A 17,089-nucleotide genomic window follows, 5' to 3' on the forward strand; every position below is an offset into this window, starting at 1 on the left:
GTTGCCGTCAGTCGGTCACTGAGTGGATTGCGGACTGCGAGGTTTGCAGCGAAAGAGCCCAAAACACGAAGTCATGACCAGATGAAGCAATATGACTCAGGTGCGCCATTTGAAAGGATCGCTATGGATGTCGCAGGTCCATTTCCTAGTAGCAACTGCGGAAACAAATATGTGCTGGTGGTTATGGATTATTTCAGCAAATGGCCAGAGGTATACCCAATCCCAAATCAAGAAGCAGAAACAGTAGCAGAAGTGTTTATAAACAATTGGGTTGCAAAGTATGGGGTACCAACATTCTGACCAAGGCTGGAATTTCATATCAGCTGTGTTCCAGGAAATGTGTAAATCATTGGGCATTCGAAAATCACGGGCAACTGCATTGCATCCTCAGTCCGATGGTATGGTGGAACGTTTCAATAGAACCTTGGAGGAGCATTTAAGGAAAGTAATAGACAAGTACCATAAGGAGTGGGATACCCGCATACCATTATTCTTGATGGCTTACCGATCTGCAGTGCATGACCCTCGAATGCCAGCTGATTTGAAGTTTGGGATAGATGCCGATGCGGAGAGAAATGTCAAGAAATCCACTGGTGTCTTGGAAGAAGAGCTGAGAGAGATACACGATCTTGTAAGGCAACGAGCAAAGATTATGAGTGACACGATGAAAGCCAGATACGATAAAGCAATTAATTCGGAAGGTTTTCAGGAAGGAGATTTGGTGCTGTTATACAACCCACAACGAAAAAAAGGTTTGTCCCCGAAATTGCAGTGTAATTGGGAAGGCCCATACAAAGTTGTAAAACGGATCAACGATGTAGTGTACCGCATACAAACCATTAGCAAACCACGAATCAAAATGAAAGTGGTTCATTTGGAAAGGCTGGCAGCGTTTAGATCGAGAGATTTGTCTGATCGGGACGATCAGACTTAGGTGGAGGGCAGTGTGACGAATATTAGTGACACTAAGTGATACTCACATCCCTAGTCTGATGCTAAGTAAATGAAGTCACAACAACAATAAGGCAGTCACTTGTATCTACATAAACGAACCAATCATTATGTCTACACATATGTACGTAGACGCAGCGGAGAAGCAACGCACAACCACATGCATATATCTGAGATACTCCCGAAAGTATGTAATGAGAGAAGCTATAAAATCGTGCATCTGTAGTTACAGCTGAGAAATTTGATAGCTGAAGGCTAACTAGAAGATTCTGCAAATGGAAGCGCCTAGAAGATGCGAACGAGGAAATCAGAGAGTATAAAAGGCAGCAACAGTAGAGGCGCGATAATCAGTTGGATTTAAGACGCTATCTAGCGAGCAATAGCAATATCATTTTGAAAATCAGTTTCATTTAAGCAAGCTATCAGTGTTATTGTGACGTACTTTAATAAAGGCCATTTTGCATTATTAAATATTGGAGTTATTTATTCAACAGTCTAGCGATACGAACGTTAGTAGAAGGTTGCGAATAAGAGGATTTGCAGTAAATTCGTTACAATATATATAAACATATAACATTAATAACAGATACATTTAAAAAATAAGTCAAACCGCACTACACGTCTTCAATAGTCAATCTTTTGCATTGAATGTGATCGCTGTAGCATAAGCGCAGTTTATGTTGGCGACGTCTTCTTTAAAATTCATCGCTCTGTGTATTTGTTGCTGTATGCGCAACCCTCCTTCTTGTTCTGTTTTAAACGTCTAATACTTTTGTATTTATTATACCAAGGCACTTTGTCAAAATTGGCTGTATTTTTACTTTCCGCCATGTGTTGCGATAGTGCCGTGGAGCTTTTGTTGTTCCTAATATCTTGCTTATGCTCGTTTAATCTCGTTCCTAACGATCTTTTCGTTGTGCCGATATACACTTCATTGTGAATCAAACTAAGTGTGATATCTTATCTGTCAACTGCCCGACAGGATGTTCAATATGGCTACTTTTTAGCGTTTTGACAGGGTGTTCAATATGGCGGCGCATAGAGCCGGCTATCTTCAGCGGGTGATAGAAATAGATACAGAATGAGACAGCGATAGTCAATTACAAATCAGGTAATCCAATCACTTTGGAATTTTGACGTCTATGCAGAAGATATCACATTTAGTTTCATTCACAATGCTTTTTAGCGTTTTGACAGGGTGTTCAATATGGCGGCGCATAGGGCCGGCTATCTTTAGCGGGTGATAGAAAGATATCACAGAATGAGACAGCGATAGTCAATTACAAATCAGGTGATCCAATCACTTTGGAATTTTGACGTCTATGCAGAAGATATCACACTTAGTTTGATTCACAATGACACACTCTGTTGCATTTTTCTCCTTCTTTTCCATTGCACTTTATTTCATATCCTACATTGTGTAGTTGTTCCTTATGAATTTTGTCTTTTGTTCTTGCATAAATGTTTTGAATTGTGTGATGTTTGTGTGCGTGCCCAATATTTGATATTTTGTTATTATGTTCTTCAAAGTGTTGGTGTTCTTTAGCTTTGGTATATATGTATATTAGTCCAATGTATGTACATATATATATTTTCTTATTGTTTTCATTTACTTGCGCATTGTCAATTTTAAGTTTAGTTTTGTTTCTTGCTGTTGTTGTTAGTGTGTCGATTACTTCATTAGGGTAGCCATTATTTCTTAGTATGTTTTTTATTTTTGCCTCGTCTTTCATAAACTCCTGATCACTCAGGGAGTAAACTTAATTTATAAAATTTGTAGCCGTGTTCCTTTTTTAAGTCCATGCGTGATTTGCTTGGAAATGTATAATTCTTGACGATGCTACAGTTTTTTGTACCAGTAGGTTCTTATATTATTATTTGGGAAATCGTGAATCTCCACATCTAAGAAAGCTAATATCCTGAACTTTTTTTTCAAGGGTGAACTGAATTTTTGTATGTTGTCCATTGAATGTATTTAGAATTACTTCCACATCTTTAACCTTAACTATAGCGAACATATCATCTACTATGTATACAAAGTAATTGTTTTCTCTCAAGCAGGACTCTAAATTTTAAGGAACTGTGTTTTGGTTATTCTGGTATTTGTTTGAAGAATTGTCCACTTCTTCATTATTGTGGTGATTTCCAGGTGTATCGGTATATTAGTAAAAAGAGATACAACGTCTAGGGATATAAGGATTTCATCGTCATCAATGACTTTATTCCTTAGCCTTTTAGTTGCAGAGTATTTTTTATTATGTATTCTTCAGATATAATTTTTTTTAGAATCTTTCCTTTGAATTTCGATAACTTCTAGCAGGATACATTTAACGACGAAAATATCGGTCGAAGTGGAGTGTGCTCTTTACGCACTCTTGGTAACCAATATAGCCTTGGTGCTCTAGCACTGGACATGTCAAATATTGCTTTTCTTTCTGATTTATGTTTTGAGCATGGTAGAAGCCATTCACAATTTTGTTGTTCTTTCTTAGTAGGGTTTGTGTGGGATCAAATAATAGATTTCATTGAAATGAATCGGCCGAAAAGCTCCAAAGAAATCGATAAAAAGAAAATTTTGTTTTTAGTTTGAAAATTTTCTGCATAAATACACAACTAAAATCAACTTTGTTGTGAAATAATTGAACCGTCATAGCCCGAAATAATTTTCTCGCGTTATTTGCATTTTTTTATTTTGAAAAATATTAATGATAAAATAAAATTTAAAACATAAACAAAAACATGTCCAATTCACTTATTAGAGGAATAGTGGTCTCCAACGGAAGTATTTAAATCGTTTACTTTGTATTTTTTCAAATTCAAAAACAATTCCAGTGTACTTACAATTTTGTACGTTTTGTGATTTGCACTTCAATATAAAAAAATTTTGAGCAGCACTGCATTAGATGTATGATCCATGGTTTATATAGATTTTAGTATAAATGATTGTGTGTTCTGGTTACTAAAGGATGATTTCGGAATTATTTTGGTACAGATTTCTTGGTTGCTTGTTATGCCCCATCCAATAGGTGCGGCCACTCACAAATTGTCATCAATATCCTCTAAGCGAAGTCCTGGGAAACTTGCAGTTTCAACAGTGGGACCAGAGTGAGAGGGGTGTTAGAGGCGTTGGTTCCTCATTGCAATTAAAAATATGGTTGGTTTCATGTCGGGACACGTTGCAAGCAGGACATGCATTATGTCTGTCGGGATTGATTTTGGATAGGTAAGAGTTTAACCTGTTACAGTATCCAAATCGAAGTTGAGCTAGAGTGACGCGCGTCTCCCTTAGGAGAATACTTTCCTTTCCTGCGAGTTCAGGGTATTTATCTTTAGGAACGGGGTTCGCCGGACGATTCCTAGCATAGAGGTCCGACGCCTTTTTTGGATATGACTGAGGACCTGCTTGTGTTTTCCTAATACATGCTGCTGTGTTCTCAGGTGCCGTATTTCCTCATAATGCTAGCTGATATTACTTCTGAGGCCCCTAGGAGGCGGAGCCCCTTCAATCAGATGTCTGTTGGAATGTCCATGTTTCTGGGTATTCAACAGAAACTGTTTGTGCTGCATTTACGTTCTCTCCCTATACGAGTACTCTCGCCTCACTGTGTAGGTGGTGTTCTAGGGACATAAGAAGAAAGCCCGTAGGGATTCTGATAGCAGTGTCTTGGCAGGCCTGTATTTTCTCCCAGAGAGTAATCTTTAGGCTGGGCGACCAGCATGCAAGCGGCCGTCCAATTACTTTGTAAGTGGTAATGAGCGTCTCTTTATCCTTACCCTAAGTGATGCCGTGAGGATTTTATTACGGCTCTGGATTTTAGGTACAATTGCGGATGCAGCTCGCCAAAATGTAGATCCTCATCGAACTTCACACCTAGTATTTATGGGTAACAGTCGATAGCGTAATGCCATCGACGTGGATGTCCAATATGGTCGACATTTGTTTTGTGTATGTTGTAAATAAGGTCGCCGATGATTTGGTCGGTGACAATGTCAAGTTTCGCGTGGCGAAAAAACTGGAGAGATCAGAGAGGTATTTTATTTTATTATATAGCTCATCGATGGGTGGGCCGGACCTGTAGCCATCGTGCAGTTATCTGCGTAGGATACAATGGTGACACCTTATGGTGGCGAAGGGAGCTTCGATGTGTAGAAGATAAACACAAGCGGGATAGGACACCACCCTGTGGTACCCCTTCTGGGTTTAGATGTTACGTTCCTGAATTGCACTAATGCCTGCCGACCACTTGCGGTCCACCTTTTGAGACTTCGGGGAAAGGAGGACCCTTCCAAGTCTTGCAGTAACGTGACGTGGTTGAGTGTATCAAAAGCTTTTGATCAGCCTAGCGCTATGAGTACTGATGAGTACTGATGGCGATTAGCGCCGTCTTTTGGCTTCTGGCGATAGAAAAAATATCGAACGATACGATTCTCGTACGTTAGCTGGTTTCCTAGATTTTAGTAGCGGCACCACTCTTCCGATTTTTCAGGGATGACGAAGGTGAACTAAGACATGTGTTAGGTATTTGAATCCCTCTTTGCCAAGTTTTAAGCACCGGCATAGCTATGCCGAGGGCTTACTGCTTTAGATGGTTTAGCATGACCGATGCCATATTCAACCTCTTTGGCGGTGATGGTAACAGGGGACGCGCAGTGTTTATGCTTGTGTGCGCGTCTTGTGTCCCGCTGTCTAGCTTTGTCAACCGTGGAATGCATTACGTACTGTCGGCAGAAAGCATTGGCGCCTTCATATGGTCTTATAAGGACACCTTCTATCGCTAAAGTTGCGGTCTCCACTGGAAAGCGTGGCCCGATATCCGGGAAGCACGTGCGGAAAGCACGCTCCCTTTGACGGGATTAGGAGGGCAGCGAAGCGATTATCAGACAGTAAGCTTATGTAAGTGCGTTTTTCAGTGGTGATGAATTCGGCTGATCCGGGTCGTTTTTGAGCGTTTCTGGATTAAAAAAGATCAAATAAAAAAAGCAAGGCACGATAACCTCCGCAGAGATCTTAGACCGAGCTTCTCTTCTCTTCCAAATTGCGTCGTGCTCCTTTTAATTTTTCCTACAAATTGGCGGACGAGACCTACGTGTTTTATGCCGACTCCGAACGGCCTCTGCAAGGCAGATGAATTTTCAGTGAGAAGTTTTTCAAGGAGAAATATACTCGGAATATTTGCCACGAGGGGCGACCCGGCTTAGAAAAACTTTTTTCTGATGGAAAAATGTCTCTAAACTTTCGATGTTGCTTTCACTGGGACTTGAACCCACGATCTTCGGTGTGGTAGGCGGAGCACGCTATCACCACACCACGGTGGCGGCCGTGATAATTTTCGTATTATTTTTGGAATAATATCGGAGCCATTTCGATATTATATCAAGACTTGTGCTCGGAATTGTTTCAGGACTATTTATACATTACTTTAGGACTATTTCGGGATAACTTTAGGAACCTTTTAGGGACTATTCCAAGATTTTATAGGTCTATTTCGGAACCTTTTACAAATCGAGATTTTCTCGGGACAGATCATTTTCTGTATTGTTCTCGTAAAACTATCGTCAATACTCTTTCGGGACTATCTCCATATAGTTTCAAGATTGCTTTCGAAAGTATTTCAGGACAGTCTTGGAAATCATATCGAAAGTACTGCTACGGAACAATTTTTAATTATCGCTCGATTCTGTCCCTTGTTTTTAGGAACTATTACTATATAATTTCCAAAAAAAAAAAGAAGTATTTCAGGGGAGTATTGAATCTTACCTTTCCAGTATATCCTTCCTTCTGTTTATCATTGTGTGCTTGTCTCCGCGACTACGAATATTTCGTGGTTTATTTGGACTATTTAAAGATTATTTTCTGGACGGTCTCGGTACTGTTTTCAAGTACAAACCGTGGTAACTCGCATTTCGTGCGGACTGAACCGCGGGTATATGCCCTAAATGCCATATATTCCAAAATTATCACAGTTTATGTCTCAACTTGAATTTTCGTAACATGCACGTTAGTAATATTTGTGTGTGTGTGCAAAGTTTGAGGGATCAACTGTGATACGCCAATTACACGGCTCAAGTATCCTTGTGCCAATTACCAATTTGCACAAGGATTTGCCCGGTGTGTGCACTGGTTGCGCTATTTGCGCAGAGAACTGCGCTAAAATCAAAACGATTTTGATATTTACGCATGTCTGCAAATATTGCACATGCTTTTTTCTTCGTGTGTGGTGAATGTTAAACAGTTTACCTTTGGTTTCTGATAATATAACATCAGTAATTGTTGCTTAAAAATGTTAATATCGAAGGCGTAAGGACCATCTCTAGCTTTTAACAGGAATTCACACAAATTCAATAATAAATAATAATTTTTTATACAATTAGAACACATGTTTCATATGTTGCGGTAGTTGAAAAATGAATATTGCGCAGTGCTGCAATGAGTTGAGCTGGTCTTGCAATTAAAATATATATTTTATAAATACAATGGAAAATAAATGCTTCTGTGCGAGTTTTTCGACTAATACCGTGAATTACCAGCACTGTGGAAAATAAATAGTGAATTTTTATAAAATTAATGCCTTTTTTATACAATTAAAATACATGTTTCATTTGTTGCGCTACTTTAAAAATGAATATTGCGTAGTGTTTTTGAGCCGTGTATGTAAAAACTTTCATTTGCACAAATTTCGTCGTTTTATATTTGCGCAAGGTTTTTGTGTCATGTATGGGCCGTATGAGTTACGCTACTTGTTAAGGTTTACAATGAATATGTATATCACTCCTTTGAGTCGAAGATAAAATAGAGAAGTTAAAGCAAAATAAGAATTTCACTGTTTTTAATTTTTAAAAATTCCGACAACTCATATTTTTGCTCACAACTGCTAAAGCTCCAAATATATTGAGAGATTTGTTAAAAGACGCGCTTTCCACCCATGACCACGAATCAGAAAGCGAAAACTGAAAATTTTATTTCTGTTAGAGCTTACGATTTCTTCTCGAACACAAGCGAGATTTTCGAGACCCGAGAAATCGAGAACTCGACTTCTCGCGAGATTCTCGTGTCTCGAAGTACTCGTAAATCTCGCGAGCTTCTCGACATTCTTACTTAATCGCTGTATGGACAGTATTTATACACTTGGTTTTTTTTACTTGTGACTTTTTTGTTGATTATATTCATGATTCAATCATGAATCATGGATTATATTGCTTCAATGACATTTAACTCAAAACATATTTATTATACATATAATTTTGTTCGCAATATTTTATTTTTAAACGAGACATCAAGAACACGGCTTCTCTCAAGATTCTCGAATCTCGAATTACTCGTAATACTCGCGATCTTCTCGACTTTCGATTCAGTCGCTGCATTGGTAATATTCTATACATTTCGGGGTCTTTTACTTGTGGTTTTGCGGACATTTTGGCTTGTGCTCCAGAAGAAATCGCAAGCTCTATATAAAACAGCCAATGAATCGATTAAGTTGAATGTCGAGAAGCTCGCGAGCCTTACGAGTAATTCGAGATTCGAGAATCTCGCGAGACTCGCGAGAAATCTCTTATCGAACATGTTCGAGAAATCGTAAGCTCTAATTTCTGTCAAGATATATTTGCAAAAGAAATTGAACATTTTCATATGGTTGTTGTAATTTCCCACCAAAACAATTGTGAAGGAAAGTGTTTTGCGTGGGTATAGTTTTGATCTGGAAACCGGTGTTGGACCCACCCACGGTAGTTCTTTATAAGCGCGGCCCAGGGTCGCCAATGCAGAAAGGTGCTCCGCTTAAAAATGCTATGGATCCCACTCACCATTTTGGAGCGAACCGGGGTAATTTTTCGGTGTTTTGGAAATGTCTTTTGACATTTCCGCGCGTGTTTTGACACCTCTCCTGATATATTTGGAATTTTAGCTTGTGAGTTAAAGTAAAGAATTACCTTAGAATTGTTTATATAATCACGCAAGCAAATTTGATATTTTGTTAAAAAAAAAAACTTTGATTTTTTAGGGAACTTTTGCACCTCCAGAAAAATGGCAAATGACGCTGCACGAGGATCTTCTTCTATCGGCACGTACTGCATCCCTAATCTCGTTACCCGTAGAAAATGTGGCAATTGTGGCTAACATGGAAAAATGGGAAGTGAGGTTAATTTCATCACAGCTTCAGCATTTTCCATATGCGGGAGAACAGAGTATACCAGTGGGGATGTCACAATTAGTTTCAAGCATGTTAGAAACTGTTCTTGCCATGAACAACGTTGGTATATGCGCCTATGAGGTTAGTGTTATCAATCTTAGTTGGAAAATATATATAAACAATAATATTTTTCTCTGTATGCAGTGCTTGTCATTTATTGAATCGAAAATGCATGAAATCTACTTACAATCAGAATCATTGGCTGCCTATCTACTCGAAACAGAGTTTTGTCAGTTAAGTTCAGTAACTACAGCACTTAATCTTACGGAAAATGATGTACCATTGCTGCTATCAATCGCATCCATACATACACCACAAATCACTAAAAAGTGTGGTATAAGCTTCAGATGACAATCTACTTTTCAGATGAAACGATTGGTTTGGATAAATACATATACTACAATTAGGTGTAGTAACGTCATCTCGATTTGTAGTCAAATTATTTTTAGAGAGAGAGTGCTTTCGATATGTTAATCACCGCATTAGTGTTGCGAATTACCCAAAGTGTCAAATTCCATTTGAGCAACATCGGTAATTGTCAAAGGTTCTAGCTGTCACTAGCTTGTGGATTTGTTGTGTAATAATCAAATTAACATGTAATATAAAATTACTGGGCTCGAAGGCACTCAAATATTCTAGGGATTTTTCGTTTGTTTTAGGGGCCAATTATGTAGCGCTTTAGGTAATACCAAAAAATCGCAAAGCCACTCAGATTTAGACCCGAGCTTTCAGTTTAAATTCCAGCTAAAGTTTACTAGTTTGAAACTCTACTACTTTGGTCGCTTAAACAATCGAGCAGTAAAATGGTATGTTATCGATCCAAGTGACAAGATTCAACTCTAAATGCAGTTTAAACTCGCACTGAAAACCGGGCCTAAGGCGAAGTAAAGTTACATTTGACTAGAAGTTAACCCTGTCACTTTGTTCGATATAAATAAAATTTTGCTGCTCAGCTTAAGCGGGCAAAGTGGCATGGTTAAACTCTAGTCAACTTTAACTGGAATTTAAACTCGCACTGAAAACCCGGGCCTCACTGTAATCCCCTGATATTAGTGAATGCTCTTGTGTTATACGAATTTTGGTTTACAGTGGAAAAGATGGCTTGTTGCGCTGCTTTGAGTTATACATAAGTTGCGCCTTAATTTACATTGAATTCAAACACTGCACCTGAACGAACGATAGATTGCTTAAAAAAATTACACCAAAAATTGATGTGCCACTTCAATTAAGGCTTTCTCCTAGATTATCCTTTTTCGAAAATATGTAGACCTCTTGCATTTCAGTACGCCCATTACTTGCTGCACATATCGGTTCTATGGTTTTTCAAAAACGATATCATAAACTGAAAATGCCACTTTGTATGGGATTTTATTCTGATCAATTTGAATTTAAACCCAAAAAAAGTGTTGACATTTTGTTGCTTATATCATTTGAGTGGGCAGTTTCACTGCATGCTATGATGCATTACGAGGCACCATATTTTCATTTCATGACGAAAATTGTCAACTGCTTTTTTTCTTTTAAAACTGCGACCGTATTCGTCAGAGTTTTATTTTTTATATTTATTTTTCAATTTAATCGCGGTACACCGTTATACTCCTATTAAAGAAGTAAGTTTTTAAAATAGTTTACAAAGCCTAGCATAGTCAAACTTGAATAAAGTGATAAGAGGATATTTGAAGGTAAAAATTTAAACAACCCTTTTTAGAAAGGTCGCGATAAAAAGACCACAAGCGGGCCCATTCAAAAATTATCGGGTCCTTATAACCCGAATAGAGACTTTTCACTCTCACCCCCTTGAAATAGCAATACCAAGCATATCATATTAATTTTGGTCTCTGTTAAAGATGGTTAAGCTGTGTCGCACAGGGCTCAAATTTCTATCGAGGTACGAAAACTCAAGACAATTTTTTTGTATCTAAAACCCAACATCGGTAATACTAATAATATTTTTAATCTACGTAGCAGTATTTTAGCTGTGCCACACGCCTCAATTGTGTCCAACCTGGACCAAAATTAATATGTGATTGTTTTAACATCGTGGTTTGGTGGGAGCTGGCACCCCTACCACATCGAAGGTTCTAAGTTGAAATTCCAGGAAATGAAACTTTAAATACTTTAGAAACAGTTTTTCAAGGCGGGTCGCCTCCTCGTCAGTGGTTTATTTTTGCCACAAAAGCGAAAGTCCATCTGCCTTGCCGTTCGAAATCGTCATAAAACATGTAAGTACCTACAGTCAATTTGTAGGAAAAATTTAAAAATAGCACCATGGAAGAGAATATCGATCTAAATCTCCTCGAAGGTATATCGCGGCTGATGTTTATTTTTTTTATTGTCATTTCAAGGGGAGAAACTGTTCGTTTATTGGGTGTTTTCAATCTCACCATTTCTAACGGTAATACCACGGCCAATATTATAACATACAGATTTTGTTCCTGATTGGAGACGGTTTAGGCGTGTTGCACAGAGGTCAAAGTTCCCTGTTGTTGTTGTTGTTGTAGCGATAAGGTTACTCCCCGAAGACTTTGGGAAGTGTTATCGATGTGATGGTCCTTTGTCGGATACAGATCCGGTAAAACAGCACCATTGAGGTGCTAGCCCGACCATCTTGGGAACGATTTATATGGCCACATTAAAGCTTCAGGCCATCCCTCCCTCCCCACCCCTAAGTTCCATGAGGAGCTTGGGGTCACCAGAGCCTCGTCTGTTAGTGAAACGGGATTCGCCGGTCGAAGGTGAGGTTGACAATTGGGTTGGAGAAGCTATATATTACGCTACACCCCTGGAATCTCGTCAAAGTTCCCTCTGCGTTATGGGTACAGACAAATAAATAACCTTAATTATTTGAATCCCTTATGCGAGGTAGAAATTTGACCCCTGTTTCAAACTTATGTTTATCTGGATAAAAGCCCAGAGTTTCGTATTCAGTTTTAGGTGTATTGAGTATTGTACGAATGGAAATGGTGAAAATATGCATGCATAAGTAGCGTTTGCAGCACTTGGTGTAATTTTTTAGCAAACTTTCGTTCGTTCAGGAGCAGGGTGTATGCAATGTATATATTTAAAAGCAATATAACAGGTATGATCGCTGGTTAGATCTTGTGATATATAAGAGCTATGAATAAGTATAATAGGCACTAAATTCATTTTAATTAATTATAACTATACGTTGTATTTTACTAAGTACTGAAAATAATAAACAAAAGTTTCAATTCAATTCGCGTAAAATTTTAAAAATTAAAAGTTAACCCACCACAAATCCCCTCCGAGTAATATCGCACCAAGCTATTGTTATATCCAGCCGATATTTCAATGTTATCGTAAGCGCAAAAATCAAAATTTTACAGGAGAGCGTTAGTATTTCTACCTTAAAAAGTTATATATCTTTATTTATGCTTCACCGTAGCAGTCATTTTGTCTTTGGTGTGAGGGTTTAGCCGAACTCCATATCGCCCGACTATGGAGCTGAGCTATTTAGGGGCCTGCATTTACACTACTTCGCTTCATGAGATGTCGGTAACCAAAATCTGCCAACCGCCAATCCAGGGCGTGATGCAGACTGTGCCTAAGGGACTATTTACATATATGTTTCAGCATCCCTATAAAAAGAGGGTGGATAAGGGAAAAACCTTTGTGAACCGTAGGATCACGGGCTGATACAAATTCCAGAAATTTGTAGCAGGAAGACTAGGGAGGTTACCACATTAGAGTTGGAAGAGTTTAGCAACTTGGCGGAGTAAGGAGTTGAGTATTCTTAGAGGGTAGTTGAAAGAGATTTTAAGTTTACAGTTACTTAAATCGAAGAGTTCTGCAACTAATATAGGGATCTACTTCTACCGCCTCATGAGCCCATTCAAAGCGCTGGATCGCCACTTCTGTTGGGTCGACCACTGCTCCCAGGCGTTGGACAGTTCTTAGTGCTGCACGGTACTACGGCAGAGCTCTATTACTTCCTCTGTTCCGTACCCTTCTCCACTCCACTGCTCCGTTCTCATTTGTATGCTTTTCCAACACGGAGTTCATTGAAGCAGCACTAATCTCGCTCCCCTAGTCCGACGCATCGCTTAATACATTTTTGTCGTCCTTGGCTTGCGACTCAGTCCTCCCCTTATCATCGTCCTTAATATAATTAGATAATGAGTCGATCATCTTGGTCGTACGACCACCTGCCTGACAAGGCGGGCTTGACGGTCCTGTCTTATATACGGCGAAATAACCGTCCGCCACAGCAGTGCCCCTTACTATGGTAAGGCCATCAAGTCTTCCCGAGGTGGCCCGGTATCGGGAAGGCTCCGTTCGAATACAGCCAAATGTATCCCCTCGCCGCAAATCGTCCAATAGGATCGGTCCGCATAACACCCTGAATTAGGGACTTGGCAGTTCTTGGTCACCGATATCCCACCACCTCCTATGAGGCGAAATGGCGCAGATGCCAGACCTAAACCGCTCCGCCTCGGAGTCGGAGGCTATTGAGTTCGACTAAGCCCTCACACCAACGACAAGGTGCCTACCCTAGTGATCTTAACAAAACAAAAAAAATCCACATTTCTTTGCTCACAAAAGTTTTTCGCTTTTCACAACATTTAATGCATTGTGTGGTAGCCATTATTTTTGAAAATAGTATCAAAACGATTTATTATAGATTCCACCGGCTTTCTGCGAAATTTTGTAGGAATCTTTTCCAACTCTTCGAGCAAAGTAGATTTAAGATCTCTTTTCAACAAAAATGTATGTTAGCGCACGTCATCTTCACCTAATTTCCCTACTCCCTGAGCGGACATACAGCCCCCGAAGTAATTTCCTTGGTTTTGTTCTTGTTAGCGATTAAGAGGCGTTTTTTTACTAACTTTTGAAATTTAGGGCTTTTTGCGTGGTACTCGCTCTTTAACATTATTTGTTATATGAACCCTTCGAAGTTTCGCGTTTGTTTTCGGAGCCGATGGAAAAGGGTTTTCACGGCTTTCTTCTAAAATTTGACGTTTTTCTCACACCGTCAACTATTTTGGCCGACCACTCCTTGTCTTATTTTCTAAATGACCGCATTCTAAACCCCGTTTTTTTAATCTTTTAATCGTTTAACAACACTGATTAAAAGACTATCATCTGTTAGTTCTGCTTTTACTGTTCCAAGTGTGCTTGTTATGCCTCGGTCAATAGCTTTCAAATCTGTGAGTTAGTTGTCGTGACATTACTGTCAATTTGACCCTTCTTTATTATTGAGATATCCGTTCCTGTATCTATCAGGAACGTTGAAGTTGACTTATTTAGAGTGGTATTGGAAGATATGTAGCTGTTTAGATGCAAGTTGAATGTATATACTTTATTACATTAGAATTTACTGTTGGAGTGGAGTTTGCTGGTTTTCCTGTTGGTTTATATTACGGAGATTGCTCGTGTTACTCTGATTAGATGATCTTGACTGACCTCCAAAATTGCGTCTTGGGAAATTATTATTTTGTCTATTACTATTGTTATTATTATATCTGTTAGTATTACCATAATATCTTCGGTTTTGGTTACCTCGATAATTATTATTTCGGTAGCTTCTTCGGAAGTTACCTTTTGAGCGCGTCAGGCGTAACACTGTATTTGAGTTACCCGTGACTTCAGTACAGCTATTCGCGAATTGTGTAATAGCCTCCTTCATAGATGTGAACGTTCCTGCTTGCATTATCAGTTTAATTCTTTCGTTAGCCGAGTTCTTACACATAGCCTTTACAGCTGATTGTGTGGCATATTTGGTTGCCAAATCAGGTGCAAGACCGTCAGATATGTAAGCACCCTCCAACGATTTTGTTAATTTTTCGATTTCGGCAGTGTACTGGTTAACTGTTTTACTGCGCTGTTGGACGTTTAGGAGTTTTGCCGTCAAAACTTCTACAGATTCACCTTTAATTGCTGAACTCAAGTTTTGCTTTATTGCTAGTATTGAATTTTCAGTGCTCAAAAGGTTTCTAGCTGTTCCCTTGAGCTTAGCTTTTATCATGGACTCTATGGTCTCGTGAGTATCCTCAATTTGTTCTAGGATATCTAGTGCGTCTAAGAAACTATGTAAGTTCTCAGGCTTACCATCAAACTCAGGCAGAATTGACGAAGCCGTTTTTAAGAATTCTACTGTGGTTTGTGCCATTTTGTCTTTTCTTGTTTGGTAGTTTGGCGTCTCTAATAAAATTTCTTTTTGTTCCTGTTTTTGTTCTTCTTTTTGTTCTACTTCTGGTTCCTCTTCTAAGTCGGAGGCTGACTCCAGCAGGAATGTGCTAAAGTCTATTTCTATTTCCTTTTTGAAACTCGTTGGTACTATGAATTCTATATCATATCTTGCCAGTGAGGACACCAATTTGTCTCTAAAATTTGATATGCTTGCTCTTTTCGATTGCCGTATAGTTTACCATTTAACTGTTGTATTGTTTTTCCTATTTTGTTAAATGCTTCAACTATTATTTTGAGATGCTTTACTACTGTTTCTGCCTTTACTTTTGTCTTTTTATTAATACATTTGAAAGATTTTTCTCCTATCGTTTTTTCTTCTATGAGTAGTTTAACGGTATCTTCCCATTTGCCCATTGGGGATGGCAGATAAAAAGTTTGTTAAGCCTTATCTAAACCGTCGATGCGGCTGGCATATCGCTTTTTTAAGAATTTGTTAAGGGTTGAGTAAAGTTTCAGAAACAAACTAATGCAACTAACTACGCAGATGATTAGAAGCATGACCTTAATAGTATCTAGTGCATTAGTATGGTCTACCACTTGGACTGAGTTTACAACGTTTGCCGTTGGTTTTTCTATTTTTGGCCTCCCATCGTAAAAAAAAAATATGAAGAAACATTTTTGTTTTGTTTTTTTTCTTTTATTATTTTTTGTCATTATATTAGTCCGTTCTTCCCATAAATTTGACTTCCAACCTATATAACCTTTCAGGTGTTGTTGCTTGTGGGTTTCTTATACTATTTTCACACACGCTTATTGAATAATAAAGGCAATTTTCTACATTAAGACGCTTATTGAGCTCAATCTTCCCTACAAAATTCGAATCTATTATTATTTCATTAGTAGCTAATCGAATGCCTAATGAAGTCAAAAGCACAATGCAACTCTGTTGGTAGCGTTCCGCTTCCGTTTCCGCTTCTTAGTTTTTGGTGTGTTCAGTGCTTAAAAATGTCATTTGTCAAAGCAAATGTCATTGTCTGCATGGCGGAACGATACAAGGTGGCCGCATCGAACAGCTGATTATAACCTTTTTTATTTGATTTGATACATCAACTACCGGCGCAGTACGATTTTGACATTTGTCCATCGAATTTACAAGTACATGGAATTTTTTTTGTTTGTAGGTATGTCACCATGCTCCCACCTTGTATCGTTCCGCCATGATTGTCTGTCTCATCCTATATACTAATCGAGCAGTTACTTCTGTGTGAAAGCAAAAAATTTACGATTTCATTAGCAGGTGAAATGAGATCATTAAGTTTCTGTGTGAAAACAGTATTACATTCCATATTGTTGTTTCCATAGGCATATCAATAAGTTTCCAATAATTTTTCAACCATACTAGAGTTTTTTCTCCATCTACCATTTCAATTTCAGTTTTAAGGTCCTCAAGTGGGCCTTTTACATAAGTTTTAATCTTCCTAGGTCTTTCCATGATTTAAAATCAATAGTTTTACAAAATTTTACGTTATATTTTTTTTTTCGACACCCTAATATTTATATTACTGGTCTTGGTTTTTTATGTTAATTATGAGAAAACAATTTTTTTTACTGCAAAAATTTCATTTTTGCTTGTCAACAGGAAGCCGTTAGGTTGCCGGAATATTGTTATTGCTAAAAATAAATATTAATGTTAATTATTATAATACATATTTGCTGCCTTTGTTGAGTTTTGTCCTTTTTATTTTTTGCTGTGTATTTAATTTCTTCCCAATTATCCGGCAAATATTATTCCACTTCGCTTG

General features: G+C 38.4%; 1 protein-coding gene across 9 annotated transcripts in view; it reads left to right on the forward strand.

The window, feature by feature from the left end:
• LOC137251942 (folliculin-interacting protein 1) overlaps positions 1-12,354 on the forward strand; it is a 428,398-nt gene extending 416,044 nt beyond the window's left edge. For all 9 annotated transcript variants that reach the window (XM_067786986.1, XM_067786988.1, XM_067786982.1 and 6 more), the window contains 2 exons: positions 8,949-9,218; positions 9,282-12,354. In XM_067786986.1, the coding sequence (XP_067643087.1) occupies positions 8,949-9,218; positions 9,282-9,488 (477 nt within the window). In that variant the 3' untranslated portion in view covers positions 9,489-12,354. The remainder of the gene's footprint in view (positions 1-8,948; positions 9,219-9,281) is intronic.
• Positions 12,355-17,089: the final 4,735 nt, after the last annotated feature.

This window comes from Eurosta solidaginis, chromosome 5, assembly GCF_040869045.1.
Source record: "Eurosta solidaginis isolate ZX-2024a chromosome 5, ASM4086904v1, whole genome shotgun sequence".
NCBI classification, from domain to species: domain Eukaryota; kingdom Metazoa; phylum Arthropoda; class Insecta; order Diptera; family Tephritidae; genus Eurosta; species Eurosta solidaginis.